At 32.2% G+C, this 24,250-nt stretch overlaps 1 protein-coding gene across 1 annotated transcript; it reads right to left on the bottom strand.

Moving 5' to 3' along the window:
* Window positions 1-8,022: 8,022 nt before the first annotated feature.
* Window positions 8,023-24,197, bottom strand: LOC127705673 (mesoderm induction early response protein 1-like). The gene is made up of 12 exons (XM_052210017.1): window positions 24,178-24,197; window positions 23,865-23,892; window positions 23,297-23,424; window positions 21,388-21,628; window positions 18,280-18,371; window positions 17,877-17,946; window positions 17,035-17,091; window positions 16,378-16,475; window positions 15,832-15,913; window positions 14,838-14,932; window positions 14,232-14,359; window positions 8,023-13,491 (listed from the first exon to the last, which is right to left on the bottom strand). The coding sequence occupies exons 1-12, from the start codon at window positions 24,184-24,186 to the stop codon at window positions 13,014-13,016; spliced, it is 1,506 nt and encodes a 501-aa protein (XP_052065977.1). The 5' UTR covers window positions 24,187-24,197; the 3' UTR covers window positions 8,023-13,013.
* Window positions 24,198-24,250: the final 53 nt, after the last annotated feature.

Below are 24,250 nucleotides of genomic sequence, written 5' to 3'. Positions count from 1 at the left end.
GTCCTGAGACTATGATGTTACAGTCAGAGTTACTACAAGAACGAGCTGCTAGGAGCAAACTTTCATATTCCATTTCAAAATCTTTCAATGATTTTCCACCACTTATGTCATTTCCACCAACTTGAAGAATAATATTCTTATATGATTTCAGGTCCAAATTCACGATTTCCTTTGATATCCTATCAATGTGTGCCCCTCTGAATGCTCTTATGTGGGTCTTTGATAGGCCAGAAGTTCTAATCCCTTTAAGTATTGACGATCCAATGATTAAATTTTTGTCACCTGATTTTTTAACCTTCTCTGAACTATGGTTGTTGATAGTTTTTGGATTTGGGTTTGAGATTTTATGTTGGGATTTTTGGTTCGAGGACAGGTGGGCATTGATCTTCTGTGCGTTTCAACTTGGAAAGTCTTGGAGCTGGAATAGGTAGTGTTGACATATTGAATTTGTGATGTTTGGCACTCAACAGAAACAGCTGAAAACTCAGTTTGTGTTGATTGCTCATTGCATTTTTTCACTACTAGTTCAGATTCAAGATGTTTAATGATATTAATTAAGTTCTCCCTACTTTTTCCTTCGTATACAGAGTTGGTAATGATATAATTTGATTTCAGTTCAGTTATTGGATCATTTTGGAGATTTTCATTTTCAGATATTTGTGAGTTTTCTACATTTGAATCTATTGAGCTATTGAAAATGTCTTGAATAAAATCAACTGGTGTTGATAACCTTGGTTGGGATGAAATAATTTCCTTTTCAAGTGATTCACATTTAACAACAAAAGTATAAATCCAAGTAAAAACATTGCGACCTTGCACATTAGTTGTACCAGTACTTACGTATAGAGTTACTGTCACTGAATTGTTCACAGTTTTGTATATATTTCCATACTGAAAGTGACTCCTTATAAAATTTAAATCGTTATCCAAAATTCTTTGAACATCCTGTATCATATGTGATGAGACATGAATAATTACACTATGTTTCTTTGGAGATATTTGCAAAAATGCTGGTACATTTTCAGCTGATAAATTCAATGAAATACTTTCATTTTCTAAAACTTGATTAGTTAATTCACTACTTTCACTACTTTCATTAAAAAGTACAGTTGCATTAAAAGAATTAAACAGTGATTTAACAACAGTAAAACTGTTTAGTAAAGCCATGGTAATTATCAATCAGGAGCTCACAGAAACACATCATTTCACTTCAAAATCTTATCTACATCCATAATAGGTGGATACTTGTTTTTATCGTGACAATATAAATATTCCAAAAAAATTGTCACTGGAATTTTAGTCGTTTAATTTAATAGTATTCTTAATGAAAGAATAAAACAAAATGAAACTACTCGTCATTTCCGAGATGGAGAGCAGATAAACATCGTAAAAGAATTAGCACCCCCCCCCCCCCCCCCCCCCCACTTTTCAAGATTTTTCTGGGAGAAAATATATTCTATAACACGTAAATGGCTATCGAGCCTGAATCCCACGGCAACAATTCATTTATATGTACCTGTATCTGACACACAAATCCAACTGACATCTATATAAATGCCGATTAAATTTTTCATAGAGTATGTCATTTTACAAGTATAAATATCCCTATTTTATTGAGGGACAAAGGGATGTTGGTATGGAAAAAAAAGTATATATAAATAAACTGTGACGAAACATGTATTTTAAGTGCAGAATGGATTGGCGCTTGAAATAGCTGGTAGTAGATGTCAGCCGAAAGCAATAAAACGGATTGTATAACAACCTTCACTTATTGATTACAGCCAATTTCAAAATTAGGTCTATCATCTCTCTTTCAGGTCAATCAACAATCAAAATGGTGGAAAATAAAGTATTATGTAAATAAAATGTCTTGCGATTTTCATGGAAAGGTTTTAATTCACTTAAGTTCGTTTTTATCTCTTGAAATTATAAACTATGCTGTTATGACAGCCTCCCATTTTTATTTTAAATGCTGTGATTTGAAATTTTTTTTCGTTATCTACTACAGAAAATGGGTTGTCAAAAGTGCTTGGTACACTAAGTCGTATATGCAGGAAGATATTCATGTACTAAATTATAAAACTGAAATTTCTCATGAATAGCATCTTTGATGACTATTTATCATATGGGATACTGTCCATCGGACATGTAATGTTAACCTTCTTACTTTGGGAAAGTGAAAGTAGTCCATGATTTTCTTCACGGGTGTAGACACATGGGTAATTTTGTGACTAACGTTGTTATATTTTATTACGTTATATTTGTTCCCGTTTAATTAACTTTTGTGCGTGATTACCAGTCGTGTAGAGTATTTGGTGACATAAAAAAAACTTCCAACGGCTTCTTTAAAAGTTTGTCATTAGTTACAGTGATACCTTCTTGAGTTATGTTTATTTGCTACATTGATCCTTATGCGCTAAATATGAAGCTTAATATTAGATCGGTTGTATCCATTTCATTAATAAGATGTAGCATTCTCACTGTTTTGATTCGAGCGCAACTGATGAGTCTTATCTAGCGTACCAAATTTAAAGCCTGGTACCTTTGCCTATTTCTCATAACAGGTTAAGATCGGTGGTTGCTGATTAGGCAACTTTGACAACATTTTATAATTCGAATTCAACACTAATGGGGTAGTGTTGCATTAATGGTCGGTGCAATATATAGGATTCAAACTTCAAAAGGTAAAATAACAAAAATATCGAACTCCAAGGAAAATTCAAAACGGAAAGTCCTTTATCAAATGGCAGAATCAAAAGCTGAAACACATCAAATGAATGGTAAATTGTTACGATTGCTCCTAATACTGAAATTAGAGATGATGAAGACGATAATATATCCCTTGTCACCAAAAGTAACAACAATACAACGGCGAGAATGTTTCGTCACGATGCGTAAAGACAGTAGGGTCCAATTTCAGATTAAGGTCCTTTAATGGATGAAACTTTGTCTGGATTGGCCCATAGCCACTACTAGTCGAGCATAGCAGGGTGCATCTCCGACAGTTAAGGACACTCTCGCCCCTGATTACTACTATTTTATTGACGCTATAACCGACAACAGTGCGGCTGAGAGAGGTCGAACCAAAAATCCGTGAATGAAGCCGGAAATATTGCTTTTCGCCAAGCTTTCAGAGTAGCGGATGACAAAAAGTATGATCTGTTAGGGTAGTTCATACTTTTTATACGAATGACACTTAAATGGTCATTGAGATAAACGAGCTGACCTTGTCTTTTAAAGATTAACAGAACAAACTTGGGGCCATTCAAAAGAACAACAGAAAAATAGGCAGCGTTTTAACGAAAAGGTCCCATTACTCTAGAAATGAATATTTAAACCAGATATGACCAAATACTTTTTGTAAAAGAAATTCTAACTAAAACCATGACAGAGCGGAAAACTACCAAACGTCGAACGTGCGATATCAGATGATATACTTGTTTACTCAGGGACTAGTGCCTTCATTTTGATTTGTTTGAAATTATTGCATCTGAAAAGCTACTAAAATTATGCTTCTTAGTAAGAACTTATCAACGGCTACTGGAGAAGCCTATTAAAAATAAAATAAGGTAAACATGTGTTCAAACACGAATTTGTGTTGTCTGAAATAAAAGTTGGGTCACATTTGGTACGGATTTTCTGATGAGTAATCAATCATTGTAGTATTTTTAAGTAAAGGCTGATTAAGAGTTTGGGGCTCTTTTATTCGTTTCTTCACAAAAAAGGGTGATATTTCATGTTGTTCGACGTCCTGTTCAGCCAAACTCAAATATGATTCCTTTGAGATTTTAACAAAGAGTCCCTTACGTTTACCGCAATACAAAAGTTGTTACTTTGAACCCTATTGAATAGAAGCATTTGAATAAACTCTGTGGTTCGAGTCGATTGCGCAGAGGTAACGTCTGAATTAGATAATCCTCGTCACTAATACAACGTATATGAGATGAATAACACCCATGCGTATCAGTTAAACGAATTTCTGTGCTCTTATCAGGTTTGAAGTCCCATCCGATATAAAGCATACCTAGTATAAAATCAATAAATCACCCGCAATGCAAAAGAACAGTCGTACAGACTTCTCTTAGTTTAAAGGGAGACGGCTGAAAATTAAATACAGAACAGTGCCTTAAGGAAATCATATAACCATCAAATAGTGATTGGTGTTCCCTCGGGACTAGAGAACAAAATTTATTTTAGGTTCAAAATGCATATGTATTTCTGAAGCTGGTAAAGAACAGAGAGATGTGACAATACTGTGTTTCACTTAAGAAAGGTGATTCCTATACTTACTTTTATATTTTATGAAAATAAAAATAAACTATTAAGAAAGATTGTCGATCAATTACACGACGAACTAAGGACACTCTCGACTCTCTGAGAAGTAGTAAGTAGTTTTCACCTTGGACATGCGTAATGGGTACTGGCAGTGTGGCTTAGACAAAAAACAATATCGTGATACAACCGCATTGCGATATCCTGCTATTGGTCTGTGTCAATTTCAAGTTTTATGTTTCGGACTTTGTGGCATACCATGAACTTTTGATTAGTTGGTAGAGAAACTAACTTCTGGTTCAACCTTGAAAATAGGCTTAGTGCACCTCGATGATATAATTACTTTCTCAAAAACTTTTGATGACCATCTAAATCAAGAATGATCCTTATGTGTTGACTGTCGACTTCGGCATAAGATCGGTTATATTCATTTTACAATAAAACAAGCTTTTCAGGAATTCTAATTATATTTCAAAGAATTATATTTTTTTCGTAACGAACATCGTTTTGTTAACAATAGCTTTTTTGTTCATATTATCGGCGTTTTGTAGAGTATTTTCCAATGAATGCAAAGAAAAGTGGCCATTTAATTTAGGTTTTAAATGCATATGTATGTCTGAAGCAGGTCAAAACGTGACGTGACTACTGTTTTTTCACGTGTAGTGGTTTTTTTTATAATATCCCTTGAATAGCGTCGGATTTTTTCTGGATACTGATGCTAGTTATTGAGAGGAATGTGTGCTGTTCTATCTCAAAACGTTGTTTAACGTGTTATTGTTACTATCGACATGTCTTCGCAGACTAAATCTTAAAATAACAGAATAGAAAGTCTAATCTGTAATATTATCGCTTGTGTCGTATTCCCGATTGTGACATTTTGACTGATTGTGAATTAGCATGGCGGGTGATGAATGCATAGCCGGAGACGCTTACCCTGTCGACGTACCCAGTCGTGCTCCTTTGAGGGTTAAAGGGACTTATTTATCGAGTTACGAAGTTTGAACATAGGTAAACTACTATTGCCTTAATTTAGCAAAACATTTTCAGTTCGCGGGTCTCTTCGATTCTGTTAGTTGAAAATTTCCAAAATCCTGAGGGCCTGCTTGTCCGATAGTTTGAAACATTTCATGAATATGATTTTCAAAAAATACATCGCCCGGATCCAATTCTTTCACATGCGATTTCCTGGCATCGTAGACCTTGTCTAGAGGGCTGTTTTCTTGCTCCTTGAGTTGAGAAAAAATTTCGAACGTATTCTTAGTTGATGTTAAAATAAAACACGAGATTTCAACTGGAGGAGTGGTTAAGTCGTCACTTGTTGGTGATAAGTCTGATACTTTAACAGGCCCCGTTAAAGTAGACGGCATTCATCGTTTAGAGACTGGATGAGACCGCTATTTCAACCTTAAAAGTTGATCCCCATACGAAGTATGAATTCTTGAAAATTACAAAAGTTTATGGTCTCGAATGCCCGATTAGCCTTTCGTTGAGATATATTTTGGCTTAGAATATGAACAACAAAATGACCTGGTACTACAGCTAGTTAATTTTAAAAAACAGTTGGTCGGAGGTATTAAAATACAGTCAAGAATTCATTAAAACTTAGAACAGATTTGTCTCTTTTGGGGTTTTCGTGCAAACTATAGGAAAGTGAAAGAGGAGCCAAGGTAAACAGGCAAAAAGTAGCACCTGAAAACTCTATCAATAGTGTGGTCCAGCAGTTACATAACAGTGTCACTGGTGGTCATCTAGAAAAACTAAGTAAAGTTAAAAGGATATTGTTGGATGTACCCTCACAAATACATACTGTACAGGGTACTAATTTTGAGTCCCATTTTTTCAAAGATCCTTCCAAATCACTATACGTTGACAAGACAGAAACGGCGGTAATGAGAACTCTGTCAGAAAGAAAGCTAAGAGGTTTATTAGAACACGTGAAAATATGCTGTCTTCTTTTGTCTCGGCTCATAAAAAGGACGGACATGTTTATGCCTGTTCTAGTGATGGCCTATCGATCAGCCGAGCAGAACTATCCTATCGAATTAGAAATTCATTTACCGGTTGGTTTATTGTTCGATAAATCTCTTTATGGATCTAACAATTTGCCACGGCGCACAAAAGGTAGCTTATATAAAGACAACAGACACTAGGCATCGATCTGGGTAAAGATGCGCAATTCATTTCAGGTAGGCGGTAATAGCAGCCTTTTCCTCAGTTCCTCTGTCCATATCGTAAACTTGGATATGGCTCGTTTCGAAGCTGAGACATTTTCACGTATATAGGTAAATTTTCGGGGTACGAAGTGACATTCATTTCTCCGTAATTTAGCACACCCCGAAAATTGAAACATGTCCAATATAAATGCAGAGATTTTCTGCTAATGCACTAGTTTTGAGTTCCTCACTCCATAACTTCTACAGGATGTAAGACCAAATTTTTTCCTCAATGTAAAGCAATACATATTCAGTTATCTTTTAATTTATTAAAAACAAAATCAATGTTAGTACCGATAAGATCTTCCTACGATGTTTAAATGGTATACTAGTTTTTAAATCCTGTACACTGTTCAGATTGTTGTATTTTGACTGAATTATATTAAATTATTAACTAAATGTATGTTGGCTGTTAACCTATGAATATTAATAAAATGTGAGAAAAGCATTCAACCCCATAAAATTTTGAGACATGTCTATGTAGGACACTTAATGTCTAGTTCACTAGGATATATAAGATGCAAGCACTCACTGAAATGTGGGTTATTAAGTGACAGGACATCATCAATATATCAAATAAAAGAACTTTGAAAGATACTTCGGGGAGGTTCGGTATGAATTCTGCTTCGTATGAGTACAATAACAAGTGGGGCTAGTAGAGGTGCACTGTTTGTACCCATAGGATAACAAACTGCTTGTTCATATGTGAATACATGAAACTCAACAAAAATGTTGTCGATCAAAAGTCAAGCATGTTCTTGATATTGTTACGGGACAGGCGGGTTGTGTGTGTACAATTTAGAAAAGTATTTATTGTCACTTAATACTATATTTAGTGTTATTGATCATTTTAATAAGTTAATAGCTGTAATTGGCAAAACCTTTCGGAATATTGATTTGATATGATTTTTTGGTGTTTTAACGCCACTTTTAAGCACCGCTTTTGGGCTATTTCGTGGCGGCCAGTTTTTATTGGTGGAGGAAGCCGGAGTGCCCTGACAAAACCACTGACCTTCGATAGGAAAACTGACAATCCTATTCAATTAAGATTGGAGTCGAGTGCACCCGCACGAGCGGGGTTCGAACTCACAACCTCAGTGTTGACTGGCCAGTGATTACAGTAGTAACTACTTAAACCGTTTGGCCACCGAGGCCCCCTTCGGAATATTGAGTCAATGCTCTTCATCTTCATACTTTATTTAGCCCTTTTCACTGAGCATTACTGGTGAGTCTTTCGACAAAACGCGCGTCTAGTGTTCAAAATTTTAATCATGTTATCTATTATGAGTTTACTTAATACTGATTAGCATTTTAGGGGGTCATGTTGATGGTTATTTGCGCATTACTTTTTTTAGATCATACGGAACTTGTGTAATTCTGGGTTTTTTTAATTGTTGTGTAAGTTGCATTTATGTCTTGAAATTAATGATTTTAAATATAAAGACTAGCCAACCCATCTAGTCTTTCACAACAAAGGTTAATCAAGGGGGTATTACATGGAATCTCAGTAGTGGTAGTTTCTCCAATATTTAAGGGATAACAATAACAAAAGTTTTATTTATCTCTGTAAAAATTTATTTGTCGCATAGAATCCATCTATGACTATATACATAATAAATAATTATTAATCATATCAACATTGGCGTGATAATCAAATATACAATAATACATTCATTCATGACTTGCAGTAGATATACTATACATTCTTTCAAACAATGCACATTGAAAACAATATTTACATTGGGATTGAGGGAAAATACCTCACTGTACAAGCAAGTAAATTTTTGTCATTCTAATTATTTGAAGTGGGTTTTCAATTAATTAAACTTCTGGACATATCAATCCAATCCAGGCTAATTTGATTGTAGCACTGACAGCAACAGCTGTTTTAAATATGGTAAATAGTTAAATTAAGGACCCATACTGATTAGAATGTTCAAGCCCATTCTTTTAACTATCATTTCCTTAACCCAACCTCCTTATAATTTGACAAATTATAAGAACGTGCACATTTTATTCTTACCTGATATGACCATGCATTGTGAATATATGGACGGACATAAATGCATGTGATTTGTACTGAGACAACAATCAAATGGTGTGAAAGAATGTACAGTATATTTATATCATATATAGTTTGTATATACAACTCATAAAATCATCTCTCAATAAACTGAAGACTTTGGCTAAAACCATAAAGTTAGTAATTATGTACATCATATTGTGAAACAATTGCACGTTCTTAACAGCTTTGATTTCAAATATTGAAAAGATTTCCAATGAAAATAAAATGAATAATGAATGAATACAACAATATTTCGTCTCACAAACAAATAAAAATTTCAATGATTTACTGTGTTTTAAGTGCAAGAATATATTCAACATAAAAACATAAACATCTAAAAAAGAATTAATAGCATAGTTACTGTAGTCAAATTCTATTCGTGAAATCTTTTTCCATTATTATGGATTCAACTTTTTTCAAGTAGTAATCATTTTAGTAATTATTTTTAAATTTTTGTAAATATTATTTCTTGGGATTTTTTTTCTTTTATACCTTTCTGAACTATGACATTGCTATGAAAATATTTTTCACTCTTAAAAGAATGAGACTCAAACCTATGATTGCCATACATCATTTGTCTTTTGATAGAGTATCTTGAGAATGTAATACAAATCAAAATAGCAATATATAACTCTTTTCTGGTTTAATTTTTAAAAATAAGAAATGGTTATGGTACTGATTTTCAACAATTTCAAATTACTGTTCAATCTTAATAAATTTTAACCATGCATTATCTATAAGGGAATTTTTTATTCTTTAATTGATGTACCATGTAGTTGGAATTCATGAGAGCATAATCTGTTTACTGTTTATTCAAAATGAAGACAGTGATTAAAAGCTATAATTTGTATAATTAGAATTCAGTGTTTTGTATCATGTTGGCACACCTAACTTAGAATAAACAATAGTCAACAGTTATACTACGGAGGTACTGCAAAAAAAACTACATCAATCATTAACAGAATTCTATTGTATCATATTCAAAATTACACCGGTGAAACATCATTGATATACTATCTTATAGTTCTGAAAAATTAACTTAAATGCAAAACTTATTTGAACCAGAGGGACATGCAAAGGCAAAAACATTTGACTGATTACTGATCATGGGAGGGTATAAAAATAGCACCGTTTTACATTATATCCTGAGTAATCAAATTATTTTCATAAAAGAATCATTTAATTGTTGTATAAATTGTATCTATGTTTTGAAATTGGTGCATAAATTGTTGCTGTTAAATTTTTCTGTAAAGTAAAAGTCCAAAAATTATGCAAAGTGTTTCCAATTAAATCATAAACAACAGAATCATGACAGATTAAGTGTGTAATGATGCAAATGCATAATCTTATAAGATAATGCCAAGTAACATTAAATAATTGTTTTAAACATGTTTCAAGTTGTATTTTGTTATAAATTGGTAAGCTTTTTCATTTCCTTTTTCTAATGTTGTTCAATTATGTCAATCTATTAATGTAGATTTAAACACTTCATCACCTCCTGTATAAAGAAAACAATTTTTACAATGTTGATTTTACACATGTACCATAAGTCTCTATTAAAATTAAAGCCAAATGTAAAGGACTCTTGTACTTATAAATTGTCTTTTAATTCATATACAAAAACATCAGACATATTTCAAACATTTTATGATGTAAAATATCGGAATGTTATACAAAAAATAATGAATATATACACAATACATGAGACATTCTTTATGTTAATGCATATTCATCAAATGAAGTGAAAAGAGAAAAAATTGTTTTCAATACCATGGTTACTGAAAATTAGACCAGTATCACTATCTAGATGGTGACACCTGAGTCATCATATCTTAGAAAATTCACAAGCATATTTCTGACATATAGAAATTCAATCGTTGATCTACCATTCTCATCAAAGTTTTATCACAGATGATCATTACCCCCCTTTACCCCTCGAGATCTAAGGGAGACAAGTGACTTTTCACAGGAATTATTTGACGAAGTGTCCCAAGTCAGGAGCCTGTAATTCAGTGGTTGTCGTTTGTTTATGTGTTAATTTGTTTTTCGTTCATTTTTTGTACATAAATTAGGCCGTTAGTTTTCTCGTTTGAATTGTTTTACATTGTCATTTCGGGGCCTTTTATAGCTGACTGTGCGGTATGGGCTTTGTTCATTGTTGAAGGCCGTACGGTGACCTATAGTTGTTAATTTATGTGTCATTTGGTCTCTTGTGGAGAGTTGTCTCATTGGCAATCATACCACATCTTCTTTTATATATTTGAAATGTTCCCTAAAATTAATCAGTTTAATTGCACTTAAATATTACATAAGATGTTAAATTAGATTTGTTTGCTATATATTGTTACACAAATTCAAGTTGATTTCTTGGCATAGTCTTAATTTCAATATCTCTTTAATGTTAGTATTCGTTTAGGATCAATACAAGGAAGCATTTCCTGTTTTTACTGTAATGTCATGTTTTACAGCTCTGTTTTTGAGAACATGGTATTTACAACAACAAAAATTCTGAATCAGACTGTAAATGAATAACACACTTAAATTATAACTTCCTAAGAGTATAAAGCATTTCTAATCTATAAAAGATATATACAATGACATTTACAATGAGGAAGCACTATAGGAATTTCCATTTGTGTTAAATTTGCACCTGTAAAAATCAATAAAATTAATAGATCTCCCAACCTATCAACAACTATGTAAACTATGATGTTACTTTTATTAGCTTTAAAACAGGCCATGTCTTCTTGTTTTCCCTTAATAGGCACTTTAAGCTGATTAGGTGCAGTTGTAGGACATAATTTGACTTTAAAATACCATTTTTTTTCAAATTTTAAGTGTGTTCACCAAAAATTTAAAATATCTTGAAACTATCCTTTAAGAACTTCTGAATTTGATAACTTCACACTAATTTCTTATTATGAAGATAAAATTTTCACTGAAAAAATTATTAACTTTTAGGGGAACATGTACTATTTCGCTTGCAACAATTTTAAAAACAAATCATTAATCAAAGTGCTTGTGAGCACTGAAGGGTAAAGATGGCATTCATTTTGCAGTGGGAATGAAAAATTAAACAAGAATGTGTCCATAGTACACGGATGCCCCATTCGCACTATCATTTTCTATGTTCAGTGGAGCATGAAATTAGGGTCAAAACTCTAATTTGGCATTAAAATTAGAAAGATCATATCATAGGAAACATGTGTACTAAGTTTCAAGTTGATTGGACTTCAACTTCATCAAAAACTACCTTGACCAAAAACTTTAACCTGAAGCGGGACAGACGGACAAACGAACGAACAGATGCACAGACCAGAAAACATAATGCCCCTACTACTATTGTAGGTGGGGCATAAAAAAATCATTGCATTAAGCATTAGATTGCAACACTGTGAATAGGGGATATATCTTCCTTTGTCCATAATTGCAGTTGGTTAAACTACAATTATGGAGCAAGTAAGATAACTTCAATTTTAAATATTACTTTTACTGGAACATCATTGATATTTTATAAGATGTATATATTCATGCACCATGCACAATTTATGCAATGATCTTGGCAAGTATGGGTATATATCTTCACATTAATTATCAACTTTAATATCTGAGTATATGTTACATTGAGAATTAAAAAAAAATTATATAGAAAAGATGTAAAGAATGTTGTACTCAATGGACTGTGTTTTTTCTCTCAAAAGTAGTGTTCGGTCTGTCAACTATCAAGCCACTGTTTTGTCAGCTTGGGGATAGAAGTATTTCTCAATGCAGGATGAAATAAATATAAACAACTAAAGAAAAGAAAAGGAATGGTAATTTATGGCTGTTAAAGGAGAAGGTATTGCACTTTCCATATATACAAATTTTTCACAATATCCATCCGCTCAAGATCTGTATAAAAATCATCACTAAAATACTGGCCAAAATATATCTATCTATAATTTACAGTGCTAAGTATTTTTTTGCATACATTCTAAATTTCAAAATACTGATCTTCAGGTGTTAAGATATTTTGACATGAAATTAGTTTTCCAATCAATAATATTTAAGTGATGACAGTATGAACATTATTTTACCTAAGATTACATTTTTTTATACATCAAATTTATTCCATCTAAGGAACTCTTGTTATTTAATTTCAATAACTTTATTTAATTGAAAATATGTCTAAGGAAAATTAATATCTACCATCACAACAAATGAATATTGAACTGTTTCTAGTCTGACAGTAAATTAAATGTGAAAAACATGTATGAAGTGATTTATAACTATGATAACTTCAGCATACAACTCTTCTTAATTTTTGTGAGACTATTCTTTACTACTAACATCTTAATTTTAAAATTGATAAGGAAATGTATATCAGATTTGAGTATTCCCAATGCTATTTGCATACAGAATATATGAAATGATTGACCTGAAACAAGGCATTTTAAATATGTATGATGCATTTTAACATGATATTATGATACTAATGATTCTGACACTGTACAAGTTAATGATGTTGAAGTCTTAATACTCTCTGCTAAATGATGTCCTAGATTAAAAGAAGAGTTTTTATCTTCCAGTTGACTCGTGTCCGAGTAACTTTCTTCAAGTCCATAATGTGAAACATCAGTTTCAGTCTTTAATTTTTTATTAACAGGAGGTTCAAGTGACACTTCATCATGTAAACCATTAATACTGCTATTGTGTACACTTTTGGGCGAGGAACTTCTCCTTTTTAGATCAGGACTTAGACTTGTCACTGTAGGTGAAGCTGAACTGAGATCAAATTCTTTAGATTCACTATTTGCATTAGAATTGTCAGTCTCGTGTGAAGGTTTTAATGAGTTGCGTTTAGGATCACCATAGAGTAAACAAGTGACAGGACTAGCAGATCTTTCTCTATTTTGAGGTGGAGCAGGACTCTCCTGGTCATCAAATCTGTCCATATAATCTCTGAAAATATAATAAAAATTGTCAAGATATGGGATTATTAATTTTTCTTAAAAGTGTTCGATTCACATCATTTCCATTATCAGAAAACATTTTGATCATACACTGATTTCTGACTTCAATTAGATATTTATTGGTAAACTAGATCCCTGCATCCTTGACTGACAATGTCATTGTGTCACCTTGACATTTTTCAAGCATCTATCTGTTTTCTTATGTACAATATTCAACCCTACTTACAGAACTATATTCATTTTATTATGAATCACAATGATATGAGCCACATTGAAATTATTCCATCCATTTTGTCAACATTCTGATATTGACTTTTTTGCCAAGCAAACACTTGTACATTACAAATAATTAATACTGATGAAAACAAAGCAATTCATTTTCAGGAGTTTCAATTTTTGTAAATTTTGACACCAGGAACTATTAAATTGAGGATATATTCTATGTAGACATATAAGTTTCAATAAAATCAAAGCTCTATGAAATCTTCATGTATTTTTACATCCATTTCAACTTTATTTATGAGATTCAGGCAATGTTATAATAAAGTATTTACATGTTGGAAAAAAAAATATGGAATGCCATAAAATATTGAATCTTTCCTGTTCTATGAGTGCATTTAAAAAACAACTAAAGTTTTAACAGCAACAAGCATTGTTTTCCCACTGCTTAAAATGAAGGTGTAGGAATCATTTAAATAATTTAAAAGAACTAAGTGATAATAAACATACGTTATTCCTGGATGGAGGACATACTTTCTCTTTTCAAGTCTATTTTTGTTTGCAAAAACATCATGTCTCTCAGTTTTCTTCCACAAATAATAAAACTGTACAAGTTCTCCAACAGACCTTGTTTTCACCTAAAACAGAATAAAACAGTATTATATCATCAATGTAAGTACTTGTACATAAAAAGCAAGTTTCAACACAAGATGCCTTTCATGATAATCATAGATCATTTTACTTTAATAGTACAACTTTACCTTATTCTTCTGAAATAATGTCTCCTTTCAAAGATATTAACAAAATATAAACCGCTGTACAGTTTTCTATTAAATAACTTGACAAAATATCCACTTATCCAGCAAATTAGCACTGCCATCAAGAAACAACCAAGTAATTCTACAGGTGGAAAAACCATTTACACTAAAAGTTTTTTTCTAATTTTAAAAGCCAGAAACTGCAATGGCTAAATCCATAGATCAAAATTACAAAAATCCATTCTGACAACTATTTATGTATCTTACAAACTACAACTTCAAAAAGGAATGAGATGCAATCTTTCTGAAAATCATGTTAAGAGTGTATTTCTCTACGCTAAAAATTAAATCTACCAACCCTATTCTGTTGTATTAAATAGAAATCTTTGCCGTATACTCTGATACCATTTTCAAAATTCCTACATTCTTCTTCAGACCATAAACTCATGGTATCTGAAAAAATAAAAACTCATTTTAGAAAAAAATCTGTACAAATTAAATGCTTATATAATGGATATTTAGTAATCCAAAACTGAAGTATATGTATGAAACCTGTGGGAAATAACCAGACATTGTGCACCTAAAATTATATTCAAAATAAATGTGGATAGTGGACACATGTGGACACAGATGATGCCCCTGCTTGCATGTCATATTAAGTTAAAAAGGGACATAACTAAAGGACAGTAAAAGTGACACTACCAAAATTTGTACTTGATCTGAGTTTTGTAGTAATTAGTATTGTGTATAAGTTTCATAAAATTTGGTTGAGGCAAACTTGTTAGAGAATGGAAACGAAAAATTCAGCAATTTTTTCGTTTGAAAAGGGGCATAACTCTAGAACGGTTAGAATGACACCACCAAAATTCAAACTTGATCTGTATTTTTATTTTTATTGTAGTAATAAGCATCATGTATAAGTTTCATAACATGTGGTTGAGGCAAACTTAAGAGAATGGAAAGGAAAAATTCTGCAATTTTCCCATTTGTAAAGGGGCATAACTCTAGAATGGTTAAAGTAATGCCACAAAAATTCAAACTTGATCTGTGTTTAGTGGTAATAAGCATTGTGTATAAGTTTCATAACATATGGTTGACGCAAACTAAAGTTAGAGAACGGAAACCAACTATGGGACGTACGTACAGACAGACAAGGAAAAAACTTAATGCCCCCTCCGCTACAGCGGGGGCATAAAAATTCACAGAAGATGCCATTCAGGTCTAAACAAATTTCATGCAAGTGGTGAGTTTATTCTTAAATTGCTAACAGCTATTAGAAAATTTTCATGTGTTGAAAGAATTTGATATTGCTAAGCTGGATTCAGATAACAGGTTTAACAATATCAACAAACCTGTTGGAGGTATAGCCTGCATCTTCCTTCTCCTTAAAGCTTCCTCAACATTATGACCACATTGCAGCAGCATATATAAGGCCTAAAATATAACGTGTATGATGTTAGACTAATTTTTCCTTCAAATGTCAGTTATAATGTTACACCACTGGTTCAAATTCACACAACAAGGACAATCACCAAGTCCAAAAAGTATCAGGTCAACAAGTAAATAGAGCTTAAACTGTATTGCCCTGAAAGTAATTCACCAAACAGTCTGTGCCAAAAAAACTAATAGTCTAAACCTCTGAATAGTAAAAATTGGTTCGAGCTAGAGAAAAATTTAAAAATATTGGTTAGACATAGAATATTTTCTTGAAATGAGCTTATTAAATTTTTGGCAAAGATTATCCTGATCCATGGTGGCAGTTGTTAGCTTAAGTAAGTAGTTCTTCAATACTATTGAAAATCTATTGAGCCAGACATTTTCAGATAATTTCCTAGTAGATCTAATACATAACTTAAGTGATTTTAACACAATTAGGGATTCAAACAATAACAACTTACCTGTTCATCATCACGAATATGAGCACCTGTAGGAATTGCATTAACACCTGTTGCAGCTTGTAATGCCTGGCTGTGGATTTCATTCAAATAATTTTCAACTGAAAAAAAATAAAATAGTGTTTTAGAATTTCTGAATTTCATGTGAAAGAGCACAATTTAATTTTAATTTTCTTAAGCTAAATGCTGTTTTCAATTGGAAAATGATTACAAGAAATCACTATTCCAAGTGACAATATTTTTTTTATTTAACCAGAGACAAGAATTAGGAAGAAAATTTAATCACATTCTTTTTAAGTTTTTCATTTTTCTTGTTCTTGATTTTATCCCTTTTACAGGGTTCTTACTGGAAACAATTAGTAAAATTCCTCTTTTCCACAGAAGTGTTTTAAGATTGATCTGAAAATTCATACATTCTATTAAATGAATAGAGAGCTCCCATATCATTACCACAGGGGTTGCAGGAAAGGATACACACCTGATTCATGGCCATTAAGAAGATGCATATAGATGACATTTTCAAGTTAAATTCTTAAGTTAGCAATTAGCTGATAAAGAACTTCGTAATGTGTTAACACACAAAATTTAACCACACCTTCATTACACACATTTTATGCTAGGCAGTTACTGCCACAAACTTGTATGCTATTTTTTACTCACCAACAGAATCTTCTAATTTATCTGGATCCCATAGCAACCGGTCTTCATTTTCATAAGCTGAAGAAAACAAAACTTTGTCTTACACTTTTATTTTATCTAACTTAAGAAAAAGACTATAAGAATGTAAAGAGGAAGGGTATAAAAATGGTCAGGTCTGAAAAAAAATATTTGAATTTCAATGACCCATAATAATTTTTAAAGAATACACTTGCAGGTTAGTTATATATAGATTCCACCACTGCATTGAGTGTAATACAATATTTCTCCATGCCAGACAGTTAAATTTTCAAATTTAAAACGTGAGGCTAGCCAAGCATTTTAAATATTAAATTTTACTGTTGAGAGGAGAAATATTGTATTGCACTAGATTTGGTGATGAAATCTGTTTCTCTAAAGATTTTAAGAAGAAATGTAGACAATCTTAATCATTTTTTGCCAATGATCTGCAAAAAGATGCATGTTTTATATGTGACGTCATCAGGCATTTTTTTCTCACAACAACACAATCGAAAATTCATATGACACAAGGAAATGTGACGTCAGTGTTGAATTTATACCAATGAAGAACTGAGATCAAACAAACCACACTTTGATTAAATAAAATGTATCAACAGGTCGGGAAAAAGGTTAAATCAGCTAAGAAATAGAGAAATTGGTTCACAACATTTCAGGGCAATGATAAGAAAACACATACTTCCTTATAAATACATATACTGAATTTAGATATTCACGGCAAAATGTCGTGCAAGGTACAATAAATGTGAGTCATTCAAAATTAAAAAATGTTTCATAAAATTATATTATAACAAGTGTTTGATAAACACTACTTATTTATATCTTACCTGGAGCATCACCATATTTACAAAGGCCTTCTGGTACAGAAGCTTGAAAGTCATGTCCAACTTGAATAGTCTGTAAAAATAAAGTTTTTTTTTATTTAAATGCAGAAAGCTACTTTTATACAGCTCTTTAAGAGTACATATTTTTTTTTGTATTTTGGGTTGCATGCAAGAACAAAAAACACTGTTTTTTTTTTAAACCAAAACCCTATAATACCATTTTCTATTAAGAAGTCGTAAGATTTACATTCTAGGTTTCAAATAGTTTTTACTGCTCATTGATAAACTAGAGCTTTAGGCCTTAAAAAACTGCATTATTAGTGCAACAGAAAGATTTATTTGCTATAAATTGCATCTTTTAAAAGACAAGATGAATTAGTCCACATATGACAGTAATTTAACCCACCTTTTTCCAGTCATCCTCAGGAATTTCAGTTGGTTCATAGTCTTCTTCATCTGACTCATCATCATCATCATCACTTCCAGGTTGGCTGGCTGCTGTGAAACAAAAACAAACCTTGATTAACTTCATGTTGGAGAACAAATACAGTCAAGTCAAGGGCTATATAGATGACCAAGAATAGAAGGATTTTATTATCATTCATACAGTACAATAGTTTTGACAAAATTTCTTATGTAATGTATTTTATTCTGCAATCAATCATTTTACTTCTAAAATACAGGTGTACAGATAAACAGATGGGGTAAATGTATAGTATGCATATATTATCTCTTGGTATCATACTTTTGTTTAAAATGAAACATGCATTTAAATACTGTTTACGTCACAGTTTGCTTCATGGTATAGTTCAAGGTCCATGTTTAGCCATGTCATTAAATATCATTTTAATAGTTGGAAAGTTAGAATTAGGTCAATGAGGCCAAAATAAAAATAGTGTATGTTTGCCCAAACGCGACCGACCCAAAAAAAACCCCGCCGACTCAAATTCTTTTTTTGCCGTTTTTTTGAAGAATTTTTTTTTTCAGATCTTTTTCGTGTCCGCTCCGTCATCGTATAAAACTTAATGTTCGTCGTCTTTGCGTTTGAAAGTAACTGTGAATAAGATTAAAAGAAAGCATGTAAGAGACGCAGTTAATCGATATTCGATGTTCTCGGTTTTTATCTTCTGATTTAACGAACGGTTACTTCTGCTTTGGTGCCGGCTACTTCAAAATTGTCAAAAATAATATTTTCACAAAGTTTTCATTTTTTACCAAGTCGATGAAACATTGATAATTAAAGAAATTCAGACATAAACGATTCATTTTCTGAAAACAGAGATTTAAGCATTGACTTTACAGTGTGAAGCAGATTATTTAATAAAAAGACAACTTTTTATCACTTCATTCACTTCCGGTACTTGTTACACGAGATCGTACATCAATCTAACTTTCGGCAACAAAATAAGTTTGTTACTTCATTTGAACGTGATAAAAATTGCCTCCAGTAAATGTTTAATCCATTTATTGCATTAAAAACGTTATATTCCTTTCCATATAGCTTGTCAAACATCGTTTATTTTTGTAAATTTTCTTAGTCTGCCATTAACTGTTTTCTAACTACGGATCGGAAACGGACCAGCTAAGACCGAAATCCGTATTTTTACAATAATAACTACGGACGCATGAATGAAACAGCTGACAAGGAAATTGGTCCCAAATGGAAAAATTGCGCATTCCACACGCATTATTAAACAGACTATTTGTTAGATTTACTTGATTAATGTATATAATTCCATATATATGGATTGTTTCAAAATATTGATTAAACTTGCTTAATTAACTCTGGGACTATAATACTAATATCAATATATATGGGCCAGCTTAACTTTGTATATCTTTTGATGAGAAACACTGAATTTCATAAACATGATAAACAAGATAGTTTTTTAATTGAATTGTGATTTATATATTATAATTTCTTTATCTTTTTGTCATTAGTGCTAGATATTTAGTTGGTAGTTTCTCACAAGAACCTAAACTTAAACAACTTTGAATTTGAACTTTTACTTTAATTGTATACTCAGATATGAATTGAACAATATAAAAAGAACATTATTTACATATGACCCTTAAGCTTTGTACTATAGGTAGTAAAAACCAAACATTGTAGCACAGTGTGCAAAGGAGCACTTCTCCCTATCAGTTTCAAAAAGAGAAGTCACTTCTCCCTATGATTCTGAAGTAGTGTGAGCCCTGCATGATTATGCATTTAAGGATGTACTTAGGTCAGGTTTTGGTGTTTTTTCCTACGATACAGGGTAAAATATTTTGCCCCATGACCCCCATTTTTTTTCCATATATAATACTTCAATTAATAACTCATAAAAGGTCATATACCAAAATTTAAGCAGATTGTAGATTTCTTCTTTTTCCATTAGTTTGCTTCTTAACTTAAATGCTCTTGAAGTCTTCTGACTTATAGTATCAATATTAAATTCTACATTTTTCTAATTTCACCAAAGTACATCCTTAAAAAGTTCACCTTTTTGCCTGCAACAGTCCAATTCATCATTTGATTTATTGTAATAAGTATGTGAAATTATTAATACTGAGAAATAAAAAAAATGTCTATGGGTTCGAATTATTTGAATAATTGCATGTCTACAGTTAAACTAAAAATATTTTCAACTAATAAGATCAAATTTGAATCTTTTCCTGAATGATCACCATGTCTTACAGAGTCATCCTTCATCATTTTCCTCAAACAACTTCAACTACTTGTTAGCTGAAAGTCTTGTTATAGTGATAATAATATTTATGTGATCAACTTTATAGAAAATATGTGACCATCTTGTTGCTCATTTACCTTATCATCATTAAAAAAATGGTGTTTGATTAGGACTAAATTAGAGTTCAGGAGCCCCCAGAATGCAGGATTTTTGCACCATTTTAGAAAAAAAAACCCTCGCCATGATGGGCGACGAGCAAGCTCGTCACACAGGACGTCTATGACGTCCGCTATCCTTGCCTGCTACTTTAATTATTAATCCTGCTACTTCAAAACCTAGTGACATCCCTGTAAAGAAGTAAAACATGTGAAAATGGCAGACAGTTTTTCATGGCTTTTGATTGTCTCTACAAAGGTTTGACGGAAAAAAAAGATATACTGTTTTAATATTTTCATGCAAATTCTGATAAAGAAAAAAAGAATTTGCCTACCTACCTACCCACACCCAGTCATCATGGGTCGGGTTTGGGCAAACTGAATTATTTTTTAATTGTGGCCCGATTCATCTGACCAACCAAACCAGTTGAGCCAAAATTTGAGAAAAATAACGTGTATTCCTTTATATCATGTATTCAGCAAGTACTCATCACAAAATCTTAATGTTTCAATAAAAAAATTGTTTATTTTACAGAATGAATAGTAAATTTTAACTGATTTTTTTTTTCATTTGAAATCGTCTCCTGAATATGGGATCAGACGTTTTTGTTTATTTGACTAAGAACATTATGGTGGCTAATACAAGTCTGCCCAACAAAAAAGGATGAAAGCTCTAGAATTATTTACATCGAAGCAATCTTGCAGTCTGTGAAACACTGTTGATTAAATCATGAACATCAGTTTCCTTGTCATCATCGTCATCACTATTTTTCAGGAGATCTCTGGCGATCTCATCTTTATCTAAGGTAAGATCTTGATTGCTGAGAATTTCTTCTTCACTACTAGACCTGGTATCTTGTTGTTCATTTCCATCATGTGAATGGTATCCATACATGCTCATTAAATCTGACAGTGGCATATCTCCTTCCTGAAAAATACAAGTTCTTTTCTTTATAATTTAGGCAACATTTATATATGGTTGTATCCCCTCTGTCTTGTAACTCTTGTTTACTTTTCAGGAGAAGGGGGTGGGTAGGTAATACTGTAAAGCTTTTTTGAGTTTCAAAAGAATTTTATGTCTGTAAATAACAGCTACTAAACTGTCTAAATTTAGACGGAAAGAGAGAGGGTTGGCACGCCTTCAAGTAGTTTAATCCCGCCACATTATGTATGTGACTGTCCCAAGCCAGGAGCCTGTTATCCAGTGGTTGTCATTTGTTGCCGTATATCATATTTGTTTTTCGTTCATTATTTTGTACATAAATCAGGCCATTAGTTTTCTTGTTTGGATTGTTTTACATTTGTCATTTCAGGGCCTTTTATAGCTGACTATGCAGTATGGGTTTTACTCATTTTTGAAGGCTGTGTGGTGACCTATAGTTGTTAATTTCTGTGTCATTTGGTGTCTTGTGGAGAGTTGTCTCATTGACAATCATACAACATCTTCTTACTTTTATATGTACAGGTTTGTTCCTGACTGCAGATAAGTGTCTGAACCGTACTGAATTTGTTTTTCTGAAAGTTAACTCGTGTAGAAATTCTAAACGGGAACATACTTAAAATTGTTGAATTACAATAATCTATTTCAGATATTTTGACCACTGGCCTTCTATAGTTTCTAAATTACATGGCAGACCAGCCACATTTACAAAGCGTTTAAAAACATCTAAATGCTTTGTGAAAGGTGACCAACATTACATGTTGTTTAGAGAAATGATAAAGGCCAGTGGTTTATACATCTGAAAAATAAAAGTTGACAGACTGAACATCATTTACTTACTCATTTTCCAGCCTTTTAAGACTGGTTCAGATAAAAATGGGTGATTCAGTGCAAAACCAATTTTACTAAGAGATTGACAAAAGATTATTTATATCTAAACTTTGTTTGACAAATGAAAATATTAGAATTGCATTTTCAAAATTGTTGTTTCGCATATAAATGATATAAATAATAAGGTTTGGTTTGAATTGCATTTACCAAGTTATCTTAGAACAATCAGGAAATAAGCATCAGCAAAATTGACAATGCATACCCTGTGAAAAGGTTTGTGTAATATTGAGTAGTTAAACGCAATTTTAATAAAATTACCTAATGTGAATAATAAGACAATAATAAATATCAAATATTTTGCACATTTTTTTCATTTTATTGAATTATCAGATTGACTAGGTAGTCTACACCAGTGCTAGGGACCATCTTAAACTTGCAATGAGGTGAGAGATTTGTTGCTCCGTGTTGAAGGCCTAACTGTGACTTTCAGATGAAGAACAGCAATCAAAGTGCAGTTCCTTTGCTTACTGTGTGTTTTTTGCTGTGCATGAAGTGATTTTGTGTCATGGATAGATACTCCATATCCTTTTTTTTTTCTATCAAGGTTTCGATATTGCCATAATTCAATAAATTGTTTATTGTGTGGTTTTTATATACAGTATTCCATGGCTGAAAGAAGTCCAAACAGCCCAGTCTGTTTAATTTTACTTGAAAACTCCCTCTCACAGTCAAATATGAAGACTGATATTCAGATGAGACCAACTGTGTTAATATCAGTAATAAACTATGTTTTGAAGTGAACTGTAAAAGATTAAAAGATAATACCTTCTGTAAATCATCCAATTCATTGCAACAACTATCACCACTCATGTTTTCCTCTTCTTCCAAAGTTTGTTCATCATCATAATCATGAACTAGCATGTCTGCAGTCGGATCAAAGTCTCGATCTGTCTCTAGAAAAGAGTTTAATTCTAAAGGTAAAAAAATCATAATTTGAAACAAGAACCATTCATTTCAAACATTGTCAAACGCATAGAAGTTTAACAAAACACAGTTATCTCGGGTCATATTGATTAATTTCTCAGTTTAACATTAGCCAATACTGCAATAGTTCGGTAAATCAAGAGTCATGTTTTTTAAAACATTTTGAAAAATATCCTATTTACCATCAACATTTTGTTAAGTTCTTATACATTAGGGAATACAAATTCGGTAGGACAAACAGTTGCGTTGTTCAAATGCTGAAAAACCTAAAAGCAATATTCAGATTTCAGGATTATGATGTATCCTTTAGCATTTTTAAAGATAAGACTCTGAGCTGTTTCCTATATATACTTCACTTGTAAAATATCAATTAAATCATAAATGATAAAAATGGTGGTTTAAAATTTACCTGGACTGCTCGACTCACTAGCACCGACCTGAAAAATAAAAATATGTACTGTTAGAGATTTTTTAAAATATGATCTATAAAAAGATTGGGAAACACCCCCACCCAAATGAGCCGCCGTGATGACAACTGCTTGCGCGCTTTCAAGTTTTTCTCCCTTTACTGATTCAATTGCCGTCATAATCGCACGATTCTCTATGATCATCAAGATAAATGAATGAGGTTATGAAATTCCATGGTCCCGTAGATTGAAAACGTCTGATGTTTCTGTTTCAATGGAAATTCCTTCAGATAATATCAAAATGCCCAAACTTACCTCCGCCATTTTGCTGGAAATTATGGGATATGAAACGTCATTCGAAAAAGAGGCAAAAGATAGGACGGCATTT

The sequence above is a fragment of the Mytilus californianus genome, unplaced genomic scaffold (assembly GCF_021869535.1).
Source record: "Mytilus californianus isolate M0D057914Y unplaced genomic scaffold, xbMytCali1.0.p SCAF_1, whole genome shotgun sequence".
NCBI classification, from domain to species: domain Eukaryota; kingdom Metazoa; phylum Mollusca; class Bivalvia; order Mytilida; family Mytilidae; genus Mytilus; species Mytilus californianus.
This window is presented reverse-complemented; position numbering and strand designations above follow the sequence as displayed.